At 40.6% G+C, this 19,299-nt stretch overlaps 3 protein-coding genes across 3 annotated transcripts; 2 read left to right on the top strand and 1 right to left on the bottom strand.

The window, feature by feature from the left end:
* Positions 1–110: 110 nt before the first annotated feature.
* alg3 (ALG3 alpha-1,3- mannosyltransferase) lies at positions 111–4,329 on the bottom strand. Its single transcript, XM_068340715.1, has 9 exons — positions 4,131–4,329; positions 3,439–3,538; positions 3,196–3,343; positions 2,823–2,983; positions 2,561–2,681; positions 2,251–2,456; positions 1,283–1,358; positions 1,011–1,156; positions 111–928 (listed from the first exon to the last, which is right to left on the bottom strand). The coding sequence occupies exons 1-9, from the start codon at positions 4,309–4,311 to the stop codon at positions 748–750; spliced, it is 1,320 nt and encodes a 439-aa protein (XP_068196816.1). The 5' UTR covers positions 4,312–4,329; the 3' UTR covers positions 111–747.
* Positions 4,330–4,386: 57 nt separating this feature from the next.
* Positions 4,387–7,736, top strand: mul2 (mitochondrial E3 ubiquitin protein ligase 2). The gene is made up of 6 exons (XM_068340837.1): positions 4,387–4,465; positions 4,748–4,901; positions 5,633–5,720; positions 5,813–5,933; positions 6,499–6,730; positions 6,821–7,736. The coding sequence occupies exons 2-6, from the start codon at positions 4,785–4,787 to the stop codon at positions 7,313–7,315; spliced, it is 1,053 nt and encodes a 350-aa protein (XP_068196938.1). The 5' UTR covers positions 4,387–4,465; positions 4,748–4,784; the 3' UTR covers positions 7,316–7,736.
* Positions 7,737–12,797: 5,061 nt separating this feature from the next.
* On the top strand, positions 12,798–15,458 carry camk2n1a (calcium/calmodulin-dependent protein kinase II inhibitor 1a). Its single transcript, XM_068340785.1, has 2 exons — positions 12,798–13,287; positions 13,624–15,458. The coding sequence occupies exons 1-2, from the start codon at positions 13,119–13,121 to the stop codon at positions 13,692–13,694; spliced, it is 240 nt and encodes a 79-aa protein (XP_068196886.1). The 5' UTR covers positions 12,798–13,118; the 3' UTR covers positions 13,695–15,458.
* Positions 15,459–19,299: the final 3,841 nt, after the last annotated feature.

Raw genomic sequence — 19,299 nt, 5'->3', positions numbered from 1 at the left:
GGATAATGACATAATTGTTAATGAAAAAAAAAAAACCTAAATAAAAGCTGAAATTGGTTAAATGTTGTGAAATATGTATTCAGAAAAACACACAGCATGAAGGGTAAGCGGCATCTTTTTTTAATATAAAATGTCAAACTTATGCTGCTTCTACTTCATGTTTCACATTAAATGTTTTTTGTGCTTATGAGCGCTGCGAGGAGGAACAATAATTGTCTAGAGCTTAGTTTTATACGTTTGTGTAACATTACACAACTACTAAAAAGTTATAACACAGGAGCTATTATACAACATGGATTTGATGTAAAATCACCAAGATATTCTTCAACATGCTGTCTTCTTAAGATCATTTGTGCACAAATATCAGTTTCTGATAAGAGAATCAAACTTTTAAAAATGACTATGACATTTGAAATAGTAGCAAGGAGCAGTTTTAACTTAATACATAGAAATCAACACATCAAGTGTTTTCAGCACAGCGTCAACATTCACATTTTCCTCCTTTCATTTATTTATCTGACAATGAAACCTGAGAATCTACATTTCCTTTCTCTTCTGACCGCTTCACCTGAACGCCGTCTCACCGTGTGGACGCCTGGTGTGCAGGCCACACCCACAGGACGATCGGACGACTCCTTATGAAACAGCCCTCCCCTGTGGCCTCCCTCTGCGCCGGTGTTGTGAGGGTCAAAGAGAGGAGGAGGATGGAGGCAGTTCACTGAGCTATATACGAGGTCTGGCTTTGGCTCACATGCGTTTGTCTTTGATAGGCGTGTCGTCTTGTCTTTCTGCACAATCTGAGGGTGGAGGCGTAGCCAACCACAGACAAAGGAGGATGATCAGGTGACAGACGTGTAGGGCGGCTGAGCTGCCGTTAGTAGACGGATAGGTGTTCCACGAAAGCTCGATCAGACCCAGGATCAGCACCCTGAACACGGGGAGGAAACAACACAGCATTAACACGTGAAGGAGTTAAACAACCAGTTCACACACTCAGATACTCCTCCCACCTGAGCAGGTGTGCTAGCTTCTTGACTCCTCCTGTCCAGAGCAGGTAAGGCAACGTGTGGAAGTACCAGACGTAGAACTGGTAGTGTAAAGAGCGGCTGAAGCACATGCCAATGAAGTTAGAGGTGAACAGAATCAGCACAATCTGTGATCGTATGTTAAGGTCTGGATACATCAGTCAGGAAACACCAAGTATGTCATTCATTCACTCTTTTTGACACCTAGCAGTAGAAGCAATCGTGTTGCTGATATTCTAACAGGTTCATTGGATATGATCCACAGGGAGTTTCTGAGCAGGGGTTATCCTCTTGCTGGGCTCTTTGAGTAGCTCCAAGACGCCCTCTGCAGGCCTGGAAGAGAGAAAATTAGTGAATAACAAAATAAATAGGAAATACAGTAATTCCTTGTTACTGGACCACTCACAAAAAATGAAATTCCGCAATACAACAACAAACTATTTTATTATTTACAGTAATTTAAACATTTATGGACTCTCCCCATACTGATATTAAACCACTTAATATCTGTATTACCTTTACCCACTCCCTTATAGACTGTTTAAAGCACATTTGTATTAAAGAAAAGTGTTTCTTTAATACATGGAAGTGCGCTGCGTTCCATGAGTCTCAGAACGCAGCGCACTTCCGGACGCTGTCAGCAAACAGAATGCGCGTACAGTATCACGTGACTACCTACTAAAAATATGCGATGTAGCCGTGCATCTTGAAGCGCGAACACTCGAGGGATTACTGTAAAACATAATTCCTCCCCTGGACACAATGAAGTATGTTGGAAATCTGAAAAAGTCAGAGGCTCTTCAACGGGTAATGTACAAGACAAAATTGACAACTAGTGACTAAATCTTTTAGGATGATATAAATAATACACTTACATTGACATGAAAATGAAATGTGTGTGTGTGTGTGGATATACAGTATATATTAGTTTTCAGTGGTATAAAAACAAATGTTGTAGATGTTTTATGTCACAATAAAAGTTATATCTTCCGCCACTTTTTGTACCTTTCCCATCTCTTTGTTTTTCCTTATGACAGCTCATAGTAATGCCTGCAAGCACACACTGTCGCCAACGATGCGTAACAATGAATTCTTGCTTCTGAATTCATTATACAACCCTCATGCTCCAGCTACAAATCATGAAACCGTTCATCAGGATCAATGACATCATTCGCTGACAGGACAATCCTACCCCCTTCATTTATTCCTCAGAGAGCACGCTCACCTTTTCCAACGGCGGAGTATGAAGAGCAGCAGAGCAAACAGGTGGGCAGCTAGCAGGAGTAAGTGGAAGTACCGATTCAAGAAGAGCCATTCTGGTAAGAAGCGCCAGTTTACTGTCCACTTGAACATAAACTGACGACCGAGATCAAACGCCCGGCTCAAATAACCAACGGGATTCTCTAGGAGGAAAGGCAAACCCAGCAAAATCTGCAACATTGAGATGCATTTATTAAGGACTAATAAATAATAAACAACATTAAAGAATACTTGTGTAAAAAGTGCTTTGTTTCACATCATGAGCAACATTTTACCTGTATGGCTGCACACAATGAAAGCTTAGGGATTGTCCCGATGAGCCCAAACTCAGACAGGAGGAGGAAAAGAAGCCCGGGAGCAAAAAGCAGCACATTCATTTTAACAGACACTGCTAAACTGTCAAAAAGAGAGGAAGATTGAGTTGTAATCTTTAACAGCAAAGAAACAACAAAGAAAATATCATACTATACACTGGTCAACACAGAAAGCCAATACTTGTAATGCAGCACTGTGATGCTAAAAAGAGTCCACACTTGCCTGTAAATGCTGCAGCCCAGAGTCCAGCGTCCGTCCATGAAGAGATTTACAGCTGCAAACAGCAGCATCATGGCCACCGGGTCATTAAAGAGACGCAGCACAAAGATGGAGTGGATGCGATAAGATGCACAGCACACAAAGAAGAACACGTAGGGAGGAACCTGGGGGGGGATCAAATACAGATATGGCAGCACAGGAAAATTACTTTGAAGTAAACTCTCCTTTAACATTTACACCAGACAAAATTCTGCGACAATCTTTTTTTGTCACATATGCGGATCAACAATCTTGGTCAGCATTTTTTTTAGTGTTGCATGGCAGTAAATTCTATAATGTAACATAATAACTGAGGCTTTTCATTGCACGGACCAACCTTCTTAGTGTAGTAGTATATTCTAAATACAAGCAGCAATGTGATGAGGTAGAAAGCAGCAAAAATGTACTGTCCCAGACGGATGTTCACCCCGTGGCTGGTGATGTAGTAGAGAGCTGTGAAGATGTAGACGAAGCCAGCCGGGTACCTGCAATGACAAGACACTCATTTATCCCAATCTGGAAACTACTTCCAACGCCGGGATGAGTAGACTCACGTCCCAAAAGGAAATATGACACTCACACCAAAGGGCCGGTGTCTCCTTTAAGCTGGGTGTAGTCGTAGGTTCCATTGATGACTCCCTCCACTTCATCCATGTAGGCTTTCCAGTCTATCTCAGTATCTGCAGTAAAGATTGTAAACCACTGTTAACAAATCATCAGCCATCGTTTAGTTTGATACTGTACTGAGATCAGTACACAGACATAAAACTGTTGCCTTCAATGACCCTTTATTTTCATCAGACAGCAAACAAATATCTGAACAACTTTAAGAGCTGCAGCTTACAAATTGCGATTATTTTCATTTTTTAAATGTGGCACATTTACATACAAGAAACGTGGATGGTGAAACGGAGTGGAGAATGTCATGTGTGATTTAGATGCTAACGGTGTATTAGAAGTCTTTAAAACAAGACGTACCAACTGTTAAATATGTGAAATAAATATCAAATCTCTGAAAGTTCAACGAATTATTGACTAAAAAAAATATTATTTTTTTTTAGCTTCATCAAGTTTTGGAGAATATAAGTGACCGTAAATAACACATGTCGTGGCAGTGGGACGGGTGATTGTGTGCTCATGACAGCAGTAAATTCCCTCTGACAGGTGGCTGAGCTAACGAGCGCGCTAGCTAACGCTAGCTACTTAGCCCCCAGATACTGTCGAAGAACGTGGAAACACAATAGCATGCTAACTAGCCGAGCAGCTACTTACATGCTACTTTTTGTATGACCCATACATTGATTCCGATCTCCAAGAACCACAAAACTGAAGCTACCAGTAACGTATATTCCGTCTCGAACAAGACTAAATGTTTATCCTGCCACAGTGTCTGAACTTTGCCCCACAGTGGGGACGGGGAACCCGCAGACTTTTTCCGAACACCCCCTGCCATGTCGGAGGAAGAGCGACGTGTAGAGAAGCCGCGATGGACATGCGCGACTGAGCGTCACGTGACATCGGATTGGCCTCTTTACGTCACGTGACCGACAACGCTGCGTAATCGAAGATGTCAGACGCTCCGTTTGAGAGACTTCTTTTTCTGACAGGTATCTTAAACAACTGTATTTTTAATTGTTTATCATTCGTGACACTGGAGGTTCACGTAAACCAACGTGTTGCTGAAGTGTTTAGCCGATGCTAAGTGGTGAAACAACTTATCGAGGTCCTCGTAATGTCAGTATGCTAACGGTTAACTGAGGCTAGCTGCTATTTTTAACTTACTACAGTAATGAAACGGAGTGTCAGAGTGAAATGAAGATGAGTGTTACTTGTGGTTCTATGGTGAAACGAGACCCTTTACACTAATTGTTTATCGTGTTCTTCATCAGGTCTGGTCGTCGGGCAGTGACCGGGTGCCCCAAAGGCATGGAGGGGTTTCCTGTGAAGGTTTCAGAGGCAGTTTGTCTTGGGGCTAGCTTTGCCATTTCAGGAATCTGCTACTATCTCTATGTGAAAAGTCGGGCGGCAGTAAACCATCTCAATGTAAGTGTGGATAGTATGCAATCACTATAGTATACAATATTACAAAGACCCATTAGGTTTATTCCCCTAATACTATAGTCTAAGTTCTATTTTGTTGTCTAAGATATGGAAATTAACAGGATTATTTACAAGCTGAAACCTTTTCAGCTGTCCCATACTCCCTAAAGTCAGTTTGGAGATGACTGACACAAACTAATATTTCTGTTTTGTGTTTGCAGTGCAGACTGGGCTAGTACCAGTGTTTTAAAAAATTGAAGTATCAGTACTAGAGGTAAGATCTTACGCCCGAATTCGAGCTCAAAATGTCAATAATTACGTTCAGGTCGGGCTTTAATACCATCGGGCTCGGTTCGGGTCGGGCTGGATTTTTTTAAGCCCGGTCTTACCTCTAATCAGTACTGATCAAATACAATAATCATTTGATTTAGCAAATTTTAGCAATACTTTGTGTAATGAATGAACACTGTAATAATCCTAAAGGAAAATCCATCAACTAACAGACAGTGTAAACACGAAGAAAGTGAAACTTGATGTGCAAAATTTTGGTAGGCGGAAATATTTTTATAAAGGTTTTAACCCTCTTTCTTACATCCATTTGGCTTGTGAACCTTCAGACTAGAAAACTAATTTGTGACAGTTTCTCTGTGCTTGGTGCAATTTTATACAAATTTAAAGTCTATTTTCTCTCATACTCACCACATGTACAAAAAGTCGGTGTCTTATGTTGTCAGGATGCCCCACGCTTCTCCATAGATGGGAAACTCAAAGACATTTTGAAAGTTACTTCTGGAGAACGTCTACAGTATGTTGTCATTGAAGGTAATCAGGATCTCAATGTTTGTGGTGCCAACAGGACCATCCGTGCCTCTTATTATCTTACAATTTTTATGTATGTGTTTAAAACCCTGTAGGAATTGTGCAACCAGTGGGTGAGCCTCTGATGAGTCACTTCCAAAGAGAAATTGTTGGTGTTTTGCAGAAATTCAAGTTGAGAGAACACAGGCTGGTGTGGAACAGCTTCACACAAACATGGTGAGAACTCTATCAAACGAGTTGAGTGCACCACTATAATACCAGATATGGTTTTATTTATTTATTTACCAATATTTGACTGATTGATTCACATAGACTCAGGAAGCAAAGAGAAAGAAAAGGCTGTGATGTTGAGAAAATACTGTCAAGTCCATTTTTTATTAGACAAGGAGTACCTGCAGTGGCCTCTCTGCTAAAGTATCCTATTGCTGCACATGGCTTGAAAATAGCATACCAGTTTGAAGTTAATCTTGAACCTTTTGGCTGTCTGGAATTTCTATATAGTCAAAGTAGAAAGCAAATCTGATGCCAGCCTCTCTAAAATCAGGTACATATGATTGATGAGGCACTTATTTGCAAGGCAAAGATAATCTGCCTTAAAGGTTCGAAGAGACTTGGTATCCTATATTATATGTTGTACCAAGTTAATCAACTAAAGGAAACACCAGTTTTTACACTAACTATATTTATGTAGTTATGTGACACAGAGACAACCTGAAAGATCCAGTGGATTTGTCTTGTATATTGTCTTTATTTATGTGTTTCCTTCCTCTACTTGTTGCAGGTTGGACAATGAACGAGTCTTGCATGAAAGGGTGAATACAGTGCCGTTTGGTTTAGTGGGATCCGATGAGACCACAGTCAGAGTCCTGTGCCCCCTGCAGGCCTCTGGAGAGCACTTGGAAATGACCCACGAGAAGTTCCACCAGGTCAATTACGGCTTGGGCGACATCGTAGGACAGTATCTCAGTGGGGTGAAGCTTAAAGGACAACTGGAGACTGAAGAAATGCTCAAAGTCAGTTCTTGACTATTAGATAATGGTGGTGTTAATAATACTTTTTTTGTTAAGCATCATGTTACACCTGTCGTTCCTTTTATTCTCCAGGTGGGCACAGCTCTCACAGGCATAGGTGAGCTGATACTGGACTCTGATGGCTCTCTTTTCCTTCAACCCTCCTCTAATGGTTCAGAATATTTCTTGACCATCGTGGACTTTGACACCCTGCGGGGAGAGCAGGAGAGCAAGGCTTTCGGATGGAAGGTCCTGTCCATTGTGTTTGCATTGGCGGGGGCAGCGGTATTCCTCTGGGTAGGACGACGCTACTACTACCAACTTAAAGTTCGCTGGGAGCAGGAGCGGGAGAGGAGAGAATTTGAGAGATTGCGGGGTGAAGTCCCGAGAGCTTCCGTGCGGGGCCGCGGGGCGGAGGAGCACGAAGATAACGTCTGCGTGATTTGTCTCGACCAGCCACGCGACTGCATTCTGTTGGAATGTGGACATGTGTGCTGCTGCTACAGATGCTACCAGGCCCTGCGACATCGCTGGTGTCCCATATGCAGGCAGAACATCAGCAGGGTGATCCCTCTATACCACGTCTGATGCACCCATGTGACCTCAGCGGAACTTCTCCACCATAAAAACAACACAGCCCATTTGGTGGGTAAGCTTTACGAATTGCTGCACAGTGGCAACACTGAGTATTTCATTACTGTAAAAACTAGTGAGTTTTTTAAAATATTATACTGTATATGCTAATAAATTCTAAGAATGGCACTTCAGATTTTCATCAAGGTCACTTCATCTGCAGTTTTAGATGGGAAATACAAGGAAGTGAAAGGATCATAAAAAGCCTCTGAGATTTTATTTTCTTACGTATTTGTTCTGTGCCTTACTCTGTGATGTCTAAGGTCACTGTTCAAGTGTTTGTATTTGTGTAACTTAACTGTTGTTTGAGCCACTCTCAGTCACATGTTGGAGTTTTGGTGCCCGTGTGAGAAACTTTTTCAATAAAGCCTGAGTCTCTTGATTCGTTTGCGTTTTCCTTACTTTCATGATTAAAGTTCAGTACAGTATAGCAGCATCTATAAACGTGTAAAGGTCTGTGAACACACATGTAATGCAGCTTTATGCTCATTGTACCTGCATGTTCGTATCGTATGAGTCAAGAATCTCTGAATAATGCACAGATCCTCTTACACTCAGAGAAGTTGTCCACGTCTGAATAGATGCACCTTTTGCAGAACTCTGCAAATGCTTTCAATGCATGATGTTTTATTCTACCACAGGCTTATTAACTGAACTGCACCTGGTGCCTGAATAGACTCCTGTGTAGTGAGTCATCAAACTTTCTATTTCTGTCATCTCTAACAAGCACTAAAAATATGCACGGAAAGGCAGACAGATGAAAAGCCACCTTCAGAGATTTTTCTTAGCAGCAGCACAGAAGGGGAACAACTAATAAGCATGTGTGTGTTGGAGAGTTTTAGAAGGTGAAGAGTGGGGTGGGAAGGGAGGGGGTAAAAAAGGAGCAGGTGGGAAACACAGGATGCTGTAAATCTTCCGTGGTGGTCATGAGGGTTGACTTTGACAGATTCTTCACGACTTCTTTCAGCTTAATAGCAGCTGTGGCTCATGGGGAACAGACTACTATTACTGTAGCACCCCAAGACCTCCGAGGGCAAGGGGGGAAAATAACAGCAACATTTAATAGGTTCATTCCAGTTTCAATACCTGCAAAAAAATAATGAAAACAATCTCATATAAACCCTAAAAGTATATTATATAGTATATTTTTATAAGTTAAAATCAGATTTTTCTCAACACCTCTGTTCACTATTTCTGAAGCACTGTTGAGACCCGTTTCTTTGTAATGGTGTTAAAATCACTCTGCCACTAGGTGTCCACCTTTCCTCATCATGTAGAAGGACAAGTCATATGCAATTAACGTATGTATGCTCTGACATCCTGATGGATCCCTTCTGATAGCTGACAAACAGTTCAGATGATATGATCTCTAATTGACTGTGCGTCATGGGTGTAGAGTCTGATTTGTGAGGATGAGGGTGCAGACGGTGGCAGTTGAGTTGAGAAAACCTCCTCCCTGGTCGGACATACACACATTTAATGGTACCATTAGTAAACTTTGGCTGAATAATTATCACAACTTAATATGAATGAATCATGTTTGAAATGATTTTATAATGTTGGTGTGCAAGGCTGAACGTATCTCAGGTACTTGATGGAAACCATGTAATGGGTTACAATCATTCATGATCCCCAGAAAATATACTGTACCGCTGGTGGTCACTAGACATTTCTATTAGAATTAGCTCAAAAACTTGAACTACGATTCTCAGACAATGAAGAATAAGGATTTTTAGTGAACCTTTGATTGTTCTTCCAGCACGTCTACTATTTGTGTTTTTGAGTAAAATGTTTCAGCGACTGTTTGATAGGTTTCCATTCAAAATAAATTATTGATGACAGGTTTGCCGATGAGTCATTATTTAGCCCCTTGATCAGGACAGTTTTAAACTTGTTTCACGATCATACACCCACAAAATTATTTCACCATTCACATTACAAACTAGTTGATGTTACCATGCTAACACACCAAGCTAAAATGGGGAAGATAGTTAACATTAAAATAATTTCTTTATTTAAAAATAAAAAAAAATGGAAAAAATCTTTTAAATCTGGCTAACCCTGACTTTGTGTGCTTGTGCTTGTGAGTGAGCGGTGTCGGGTGTTGGGATCCTCATTACCTTCAACATCAGCAGACAGACAGCAGGACGAATGAAAAGGATGTGGCATCTCAGGAGAGACAGAGAGCCTTCACAGCATGCAGCATCCAATGATGCCATTTACCACTGTCACCCATCTGCTTTGCGCAAGCAGTGAGACGTGGGCTGAGTGACCTACTTTCTAACAGTAGTGTGACTGCAATGTTTCTGTTGTTATCGACACACCGCAGGGATGATAAAAAACCCACACTGGTCAGATAAAGATTTCTCTTGCTTCAGTGCTCCTTCAGTTTGTGTTTCCGCAAACCTAATTTTTTTCATCCAAGTTTTTGAATACAAAAAGAGACAGTGACAAATTCTAAATAATCTGAAGGCCACATGTGATCAGTGTCTAAAAATTTGACCAAATCCTCTCAATTAAACGTTAAAGGGCACTCAAATTGTAGGCCATTGTTACCCATATAAAAAAGGTTATATATTGAGTTGCAAAAACACCATTTCTTTCCAGTATCGGAAATCTTTTGATTCAAAAGTGAAAATATTCTAATTATTATAATTTTAAAAAGGTATTAATGGCTGGCTAACTGTGTCATCCTGTGGTGATAGTACTAGTGTGAAGATCAGATAATATAATCTATCCAGGGTGATGTGCATGTTAAAAACAAACAAGGAAATATAATTACTAGCAGACAGTAGCACTTACTTAACTCTTCTTCATTCATCAATAGTAATGGATTCTTGTTGGGGGTCTATTAGGAGTTAAAATGTTTAGGTCAAGACTGCCGACAATATTTGAAAATGAATGAACCAATCAGAACAGAAGAATACGCTGATTGGAGGTGTAATTGGCCAATCACCATCAACTGTATGTGACTGTAGCTGAGAAAAAACAGTAGAACTAGTAAAGCCTGCAGTAGTACAATCACTGGTGTCAGTGAAGTCATAATAGGAATACAGTAGTTTGTTACTGAAGGTAAAACCTTCAGGTCTTTCCAATCTGAAAAGATGAATAATCTGATTGGAGGTTTGATTGGCCAATCAACACCGGCTGGGTGTAGTTGTATCCGAGGTAGGAATATGCTGATTCATCAAGGCAGATTGTGGGAAAGCCCCTAAATGGACCCGAATAATCCTGATTCATAAATCACAGATGAGATTATTCAAAAGAGCATGGAAATATGTCATCTGTTTAGATGAAATTTTAAAAAAAGACATTTCTTTCCTCCAGAATGCCCAGGTCCAAATGAAAATGGAATACTTATGAGGCAGCAGACAGAATTAGACTTCACGCTGAGTCCAGTAGGAATACATGGAGCTTTGGATTGTGTACCTAAAAAGGTATAAAAGTGAAAATTCGACCTTGACCTAGATTTTCAAGGTCAAGGATGTGTTCTAATTTTCATCCCTTTGCCTCCCTGAATAGAACACCTTTTGTTTCATCTTTCTATCTTATCCGGTTCCTGAGACATGTGCAAAAAAATGCACAAAAGTTGAAATTTGACCTTGACCTATTTTTCTCAAGATCAAGGTCATCGGGATTATTAAAGTATCTATCTATCTATCTATCTATCTATCTATCTATCTATCTATCTATCTATCTATCTATCTATCTATCTATCTATCTATCTATCTATCTATCTATCTATCTATCTATCTATCTATCTATCTATCTATCTATCTATCTATCTCTATCTATCTATCTATCTATCATCTCATTTTCATCCCCTTTGTCGCCTGAGTATTGTGCTTTTCCTTTCATCTTTCTATCTGCAACGGTTGTGAAGATATTTGGTGGACGGACGAACGCACAAACCCTGACAATTACAATTACATTACATCACCGCTTCACGGGATGTAATTATGACATAAAGGAAACTGGGATAAATGACTGGTGTGTTACCAAACTCCAGTTACGTTAATAAAACAACAGAATATAATCTACCTGTCCATAATATCCAGACACACAGCCTAAGGGTGAGTGTCCTTGTCAGATATGTCTGACTCATTAATGAATGATGCTCTCTGATTCAGAAGCCAAGATGGAGACAGAGGACATACAAAAGTGGTTCCTGCATTAATGGGGGTCCAATTTCATGTAATAGGAACTACATTATTAGGACAAGGGCTACAAGATAAGAACATGAGCTTCCTCTCCGTAGCTGTGAACACGGAGCAGCACCTGGTATCGTGTGGGATGGCAAGATGGGTTTTTCCTCACTGACTCCAACGCTATGAGAAACCCCTTCATGAATCAGCTGCTCCAGTTGTTCACAGCTGGAAGACTCATTTTATTGAGAAGCGGGAGTTTTGTGAGTCATCCCTGGGGAATTACATTCAGTTACAGAGGCAGATTCACAATGTTTTGTGTAACATTGACTCATTGACTGTGGATCAGTGTTAGGAAATTATTGTGTGTGCAGGCATGGAAATGGTTTTTGGGTTGAACCTGCATATAAAGAGGCTTCTTGCATGAATTCTTTGTGATTTAGAAAACCCTTTGCTTCAGTTTGACTCGAGCTGTTCCAGCGCCGTTCCCAGCTGGTCGTTTTCACGCAGGCTGGCTGCTAAAACAGAAGAACGTCGCTTCAATGGAAAGGTTATTGGTGGTTTACAGACAGGTCAGCTGGCCCAAGGCCTTAAAACAGGTTTAGTCCGATAATAGGCTTTCAATCCATTTTCCTTTTTTATTTCTTTTTATGGGCCACCATATGCTGTGAGAACGGTAGGCTTTTAAAAAGGCGGCAATGAACAGAAGACAAGGCAGAATGATGTCAGTGCAAATGCAGCTTAGGTATAAATTACACAGATGACGGACGGACAGATGGATGGATGGATGCATGGATGGATGAATGGGTGGATGGATGGATGGATGGGTTGGTGGGTGATTGGGTGGATAGATAGGTAGGTAGGAAGGTAGGTAGATAAGTAGATAGATTCAACTTGTTTTTAGGCTGATTGAATGTTGGATGTAACTTTCTCTACTGTGTGTTATTGTAATTGCTTAAGAAATTAAAGAAATTGTAAAAGCAAACAAACAAACAAACAAACAAACAAAAAAAATAGTCTTGCAAACAGCAAACAGTGTTGAAGGTTCTTTAGTTTTGGGCCTCAGTGGTGCAATTTCATGTCTCGTCTGTTGGTGGCACTGTCGCTCCTTTGCCGCACACGCACACACGCACACACGCACACACGCACACACACACACACACACACACACACACACACACACACACACACACACACACACACACACACACCCGGATGGATGACTTCACCGTTCTGCTTGGGTTTCCTTTATGATCCCGGGATCTCCCAGTTCCATCACCAGACATCAGCCAGCAACACAAGCGAACACATCTCTCTCTCTCCTCACACACACACGCACACAAACACACACACAAACACACACACACACCGCGTCTCTCTATCTCTCTCTCCCTGCAGCTGCAAACACACCCAGAGCCCGGTGAGAGACCTCTCAGCACCGGACCCCCAGCACTGGCCCTCCGGATCCACACCAGTCAGGACTCCTACCCGGGACGGACCGCTACAGCTTTGGCAAAAAAAAAAACCCCAAACAAACCCCGGATCTGTACCGACAGAGACACATTTCATCTGGTTTCTAATCCGCGTTGGTGAAGCTTCCTCTTCGTGCCACAATGTCCGAGGTGTTGCCATACAACGAGGGGAAAATGAGCGGCTACGGGACGGATAGCGAGGTCAGCCAGATGTCCTTCAGCTGCGGACTGCAGGACACAAGCGCCTTTTTCTCCGCGTCGCAGGCGAAGAGACCCCCGAAGCTCGGCCAGATCGGCAGAGCCAAGCGAGGTAAAACGTCCAGATTACGACGCGACCGATCGGAATTATTCATGCGATGCAGAATGAGCAAAAATATATGAACATTACAAGCATGCGATGAATTTTAGATCTTTAAATCGGTCAAATTCTGATATCGAAATATTTCCCGGCGCGCACGTTTGCGCGCAATCGACATTAAAACTGTTGACAGGAATGTAGAGAAATGATCATATCGGGAGGGGGTGGGGGGAAGGACACACCCCGCATTAAATTCACACAATAGGGATAATCTTTAATTCTAATTCATGCCTGAATTATTTTAATTAACGAAACGCACCAATTCATTCACCTCTCTTCTCCCCGCAGTGGTCATCGAGGACGACCGAATAGACGAGGTCCTGAAGGGGATGACGGACAAGTCTTCACCCGGCGTTTAAACCGAGATCGACGCCCTGCAGACTTTTTTAATTTTGATCACCGATTTGAAGCACTTGTCGGCTGTGCATGTTCGAGGATTGCAGGAGAAAAGAACGATGGCACGAAGCGAAGGCGGGGATGACGACAAAAAAGGGGGCAACGGGAGGAAAACGGAGAAAAGGCAAAGACGGATGAGGAAAGACAGATAAAGAGAGATGAGGAAAGAAAGAAAGAAAGAGAAAGAGACAGAAAAAAGACCAAGATTTATCGTGGGATTTGCTGGTAATTCTCCAAATGAATCCCGATTTTAACTACTGCTGCGCAGCGAGATGTTGGCAGCTCTGTATCTCCACCTCTGCTGACTTTATGATGGATGAACTTGTCATTACTTCACGACCATCTATTTTATTTTTTCCCTTTCCAACAGCGCTGTACGCAACAAAGCCCTGCGAATGGAGACTGAAGCTAAAATCCCAGCCCTATTATCAATAAGTTGTACAGTAGCTCGGCTTAACTCTCAGATGTCCTCCCCCATCTCCTCCCTGTACTCCCCCTCCTCCTCCTCCACCTCCTCCTGCAGGCTTTGCTTTGTTGATTCCCTCAGCGGCGGTGCGTTCACGGGAGCTGTCCGTTCAGCACCGCTCCGATGCATTCCTGTTGCTGCTATAACGCTTTTCTTAGAAACAGACCAACCAAACTTTGGAGTCTGCTAGAGGAGACCTATTGTATGTACAAACATATATCAGAGGATGGTGCAATGTTAATATTTTATGTAATAGAATCCCGTTTGTAAATTTTTTTTTCTTTTTTTTCTGGGCGCTTGAAGAGAATTAGGCCGCAGTTTAAAACCAAACCACAAGATTCTCTCTTCCTGCACCAACAATTCATGGATAAGATGCAGCTTTCCACCTTCATGTAGCTGATTTTCCACCGGCACATATCTTTTAATTTGTTTTTCTCTTTTATTTTGCATTGTTAATCTAGAGAGGCCAACAGATATGTGCAGATTATAGTAAATATTTGAAATAACAGTCATTAAATTGATGGGGAAAAAAATTGATTCTTTTAATTGAGAATTTTTTTTGTGTTTGGTCCTCTATGATTTTTTTTTTCTCCATCTATTTGCATGAACTTTCACTCTGGTGCCAATAAAGGTGCCACTACTCTTACCCTGGCACGCTTCTTTTTAACAAAAGTCATATTTGTATTTTTATATCTAAATATTTGTTATTTAAATGATATGCTAGTCTATCATCTTACAGTTCATCAACAAAAAGATTTCTACTTCAGAGAGGATATACAGAAGGAGACTAGGCTTCACACAGGGGAGGCAAATTGAAGATTTTTGGTGGACCGGTCTCGTTCTATATCAGACGTTGGACATTTTTTAAAGACTAACTGAATGTGTCTGGGGTTTTTGCACACATCAATGTTAAATTATTATTAAGAAATCGTATACTGTGACTTGAGCTTTGTTGATGAATTTGTTAGAAAAATGGCAGTTTTAGAGTACATTGCACTGTTTACGAGTATCCTCAAATAACAAGTTGTTATTTGACTGGTTTTGGACATTACAGTTTTTGTTTTTTAATTCTGTTTATTTTGTACCATCATTTAAAGAAACTGGATATGGTTTGTTGTGCATGAAACCTTAATATTTTCAATAATGAAACATTGTTTTATGAAGCAAAAAAGCAACAAAAATGTCATGACATTCTGAGAATGAGTCATTGTATATTATGATGCCATTTTCACTGTATTTGGTGAATTAATAAATGGTGAAAGAAGCCATTAATGTGATTCTCTGGTTTGACTTTTATCGCATAACACATTAAATAAATAGAAGATTATATACTGTACAGTGGTGAAGCCAGCCATGATGGACAGATTAGAGAAGAGAAGTGAAAAGAAGACAGGACGCTGAGCTGGAGGTGGTGGAAATGAAGATGTTGAGGTTCTCTCTAGGAGTGATCAAGTTGGATATGATCAGAGATGAGAGGAATAGCCAAGGTGAGATGTATTGGAGACCAAGTTAGAGAGAGCAGACTTGGATGGTTTGCGCTCTCTTTGAAAGTAAGTACAATCATATGAACTAGGGCTGGACATCATCTAACTTCAGGGACTAATAGAAACACACTTCAGATCTTTTTAAACATCTGAACATACAGCCAACTGCAGCATTTGAAAGCAAAAGTCCACTCATTTCTCTGCAGCCTTTGGAATCAGTAGCCATTACCTCAGTGACTGTAAATACTGATCCTTAATTAAAGAGTGGGGAAGGAGCAGCAATCCATCTGTTAAGCTGTTAAACAGCTCTACGCTGCCCTGCTCTAGAGAATCAATTAAACCACAGGCCCCGAGGCGGCCACAGCTGGCTGCGCCATCATCTGTCAGAGCCCACAGTGACCTCATACAGTACAGTCTATGGCAGGAAGCACATTGGCTGACCTCGGATTTCAACATGTGCTGGATGATTAGCAGCGGTTAGCATCCTTTAGGTCCTTCACATGCAGCGTGTGCTGTAGGCGCAGGAAGGACCGTCCCCACACAACACCTGTGGGATTCATATGCAAATCATTAGGACGTTATTGTGCTATAATTTCGGTTCTTCGTTCATTTTGTCAGTCGGTCAAATTCAAGTCAAAGCAGAAATAACTCAAGCCGATGGAAAGTGGACCTGAAGATGTTTTTGCATTATATTCTGAAGTTATTTTCAACTATTCTCAATGGCAATAAATGGTATAAACATCTGATTCAGATGTTGAACACACAACCTTGTTTGGATATACTGAAGATTAGCATCACAGCCTTTTGTAATCCTATTTGTGTGTTTCCTATTGTGGATACATTCATTAATCAAAGTGCGTTTTTCCATACCCTAATTAGACATATATCAGGTCGAGTGATCTGTGAGATTAAATTAAACCTCGGAACCGGCATTGATAACAACACCGACACTATTCACTGCCTTCTATTCAAGCTGCAGGGTTTTCCAGGAAACCACATTTGTGAACAAATTTGGAAAAAACCTCTACAGTATCAGGACGCGTCTGGAAAGCCGACTCTTACATCACTCTGAACTGCACTTCGCTCTAATAACATTACATCAACAAAGCATCAGCAGTGCAGCAAACACATTCCTATCAGTGAGTTTATTGACTACTCTGCAAACATCAGCTCTGCACTGAATGAACACATAATGATATTGATTATGTTGTTGTTGTGGATGCTGTTCGTGGGTGAGTGTCTGTCCGGAACCATGGACAATTACACAGTAATTTGCAGCCCATGGTCGGAACCAGAAGGACATATATGGGCAAAGCTCTGTCATGAGTGGAACTATGGACACTTTATTGTTAGATTAATTTAGACTTGTGATCTCATCGCGGAAAAAGTATATGTACGTCTGTTAATAACTTGGAACGGTGGTAATAAAAGGTTGTTTGTTTGTTTTTTTATTATTCATTCTAAGTTCTGTGTTTGTCCTAATGTCTAAGCAACTTTTCACACTGCTTTAACTTGTGCAAATGTCACCATTGGATTATTTCAGTTCACTTGTGACATTGGTATAGGTAACACAAACCCACACATGTATGAATCTAATGAAAGACATGCTTTTCCAAACTAACCAGCAGGTTCAGTCTCCTCGCTAAACATAAATTGAGTTGTACAGTAAGTCAGTTTCAACCTGTTTATAAGTTGTACCTGTGAAGTTAGGTTTGTCTGATGTAAAAACCCTTGACTACCTCTCACCAGTGATTGAGTTTCTTGTGAAACTTAAGAGTATAAATCTGCATAGTTTTGGTTTTACACCCATGTAGCCTAGGTGGAGCACATTCAGGCTGGAGGAACTCTTCTGTTGTCAGTTTTTGTGTTCAGCTAAGCTAAAGTCAGGACAACAAAGAGCATTACACTTACATTAGACTTGTGTTTTGTCTAAAGAAATTTCTCTTATTTTCATTATGAAACTTTGATGAGATGATTTTTTAAAACGACAAAGCAGTGGTGTTTTGAAGATACGATCTTGCATTAGTCAAGCTCCATCTGAACCAGTTCCACCAGTTCAGTGCATTTTTAATGTTGTAAAGCAACATCATGTCAGCCAGACATCATCGAACATCCTGAAGAATGCAGTTTAAATACTTGAAGTGGATCTTAAAAGTTCATAAATACATTTCCTGGTAGCAGTTCTTTTTAAAAATAATCCTTTACTTTCTACTTCAGGATGCTTGGAATATCTGAGGCAGTAAATAATGTGGGACTGTTGTCAGTTTAGAAATAAATTCATCATGTTGCAGGTTTCAGGGCCAGAGGTCAGGAAACTGTTAGCCGGAGCTGTAGATGGATTTATTTTTTATTGGATTCTTACTTTAGTTATCGTGTTTATTATGGCTCCTGTGCACTGACCTGACAGACGGGCCAGGAGTGAAGGCCACACAGGGGTCGACGCTGATCTGCTTGGACAGGCCTCACTAATGGATGGCCAGTGTGAAAAGACTGGAAAAACATTGATCACAGACACACACAGAAATGCTGCAGCATCCACACATGCAGCAGACCATAAACTACCATTGTACTGTTCAATCTGTTGTTATCTCACACATACATGACCACACAGAGATAAGAGCGTCTCTCGTTTCTATAGGTTCAAACAGAGTGTGTTTGGTAAGACAGAGAGCTTTGATCTGATTCCACTTTTGCTCCATCCTGAGTGGATGTCCATTAATATTCCTCCTCCAGTTACATAAGCTGGCCATAGAGTATATTATGCCATTATGTTACCCCGAGGGAGCTGGGCAGATACACACCACTGTAGAGGGCAGCTGGGCTTTTGCCTGGTTATTACCTCTATCCCATCTTCGCTGGTCTACAGAGAGTTTTAGTTTATTTCAGCAAAGAAAAGTCTTACAGTTTAGGCCAAATTTAGTTTATATAAATTTGGGACTCAGAACCAAAGTTTGTTGAAGAAACAAAACACAAATTAAGATGAATATGATAAATTTGAATCAAGTATTTAACAAGAATGAGAGAAATATTATAGTAAATTCTAATACAATTTTAATAATAATTAAAGATCAAAATAAACATGGTTTTGTGTAGAAAAAATGTGCTTTTCATTCTGTTCTATAATTGATATAGTTTCCGAAAAGGGGCTTTTGGTGTATCAAGTTGAGAACAATTGATTAAATAAAACAAAACAGACTGAAACAAACATAACCCAAAGAAATCTTATGACAAAAACAACATAATACGTACATAATTCTGATTTGTCTGTCTAAGATTGGATAGATGTGCTTCAAAAACAGTCCTCAATCTTTCAGAATAAGAAGAATCTTTCTTAAGAATAAGTATAAGTTGTTGCCATGGAAATACAAAAATGAAAACTTTAAATATAGTAGATGGCACCATCACAGCTTGTCTTCGATATCAATGGACAGATGATGTGTTTTAAAGCTATGCACCAGAAAACCACCCAAAGTAGCACCACGGGAATATTTTTTATTTTTATTTTTAAAAATGTTCAAACTACTAAAGATATCAAACATACGAAATGAGTTCGGAGTTGTGCCCCAAACAAATAGTGTTAACAGACGGACGACGATGAAACGTTCAATGTCACCGCTG

The sequence above is a fragment of the Antennarius striatus genome, chromosome 18 (genome assembly GCF_040054535.1).
Source record: "Antennarius striatus isolate MH-2024 chromosome 18, ASM4005453v1, whole genome shotgun sequence".
NCBI classification, from domain to species: domain Eukaryota; kingdom Metazoa; phylum Chordata; class Actinopteri; order Lophiiformes; family Antennariidae; genus Antennarius; species Antennarius striatus.
This window is presented reverse-complemented; position numbering and strand designations above follow the sequence as displayed.

Bases quoted from the DNA above. Each gene is read 5' to 3' on its own strand.
- alg3 (XM_068340715.1), bottom strand. From the start codon at position 4,311: ATGGCAGGGGGTGTTCGGAAAAAGTCTGCGGGTTCCCCGTCCCCACTG. The intron at 3,344-3,438 runs GTGAGTGTCATA...TTGTCATTGCAG, and splicing joins GGAGACACCGGCCCTTTGGT to GTACCCGGCTGGCTTCGTCT. The intron at 1,359-2,250 runs GTGAGCGTGCTC...TCTCTCTTCCAG, and splicing joins ATACTCCGCCGTTGGAAAAG to GCCTGCAGAGGGCGTCTTGG.
- mul2 (XM_068340837.1), top strand. From the start codon at position 4,785: ATGGAGGGGTTTCCTGTGAAGGTTTCAGAGGCAGTTTGTCTTGGGGCT. The intron at 5,721-5,812 runs GTAATCAGGATC...AAAACCCTGTAG, and splicing joins ACAGTATGTTGTCATTGAAG to GAATTGTGCAACCAGTGGGT. The intron at 6,731-6,820 runs GTCAGTTCTTGA...TTTATTCTCCAG, and splicing joins AGACTGAAGAAATGCTCAAA to GTGGGCACAGCTCTCACAGG.
- camk2n1a (XM_068340785.1), top strand. From the start codon at position 13,119: ATGTCCGAGGTGTTGCCATACAACGAGGGGAAAATGAGCGGCTACGGG. The intron at 13,288-13,623 runs GTAAAACGTCCA...TTCTCCCCGCAG, and splicing joins GATCGGCAGAGCCAAGCGAG to TGGTCATCGAGGACGACCGA.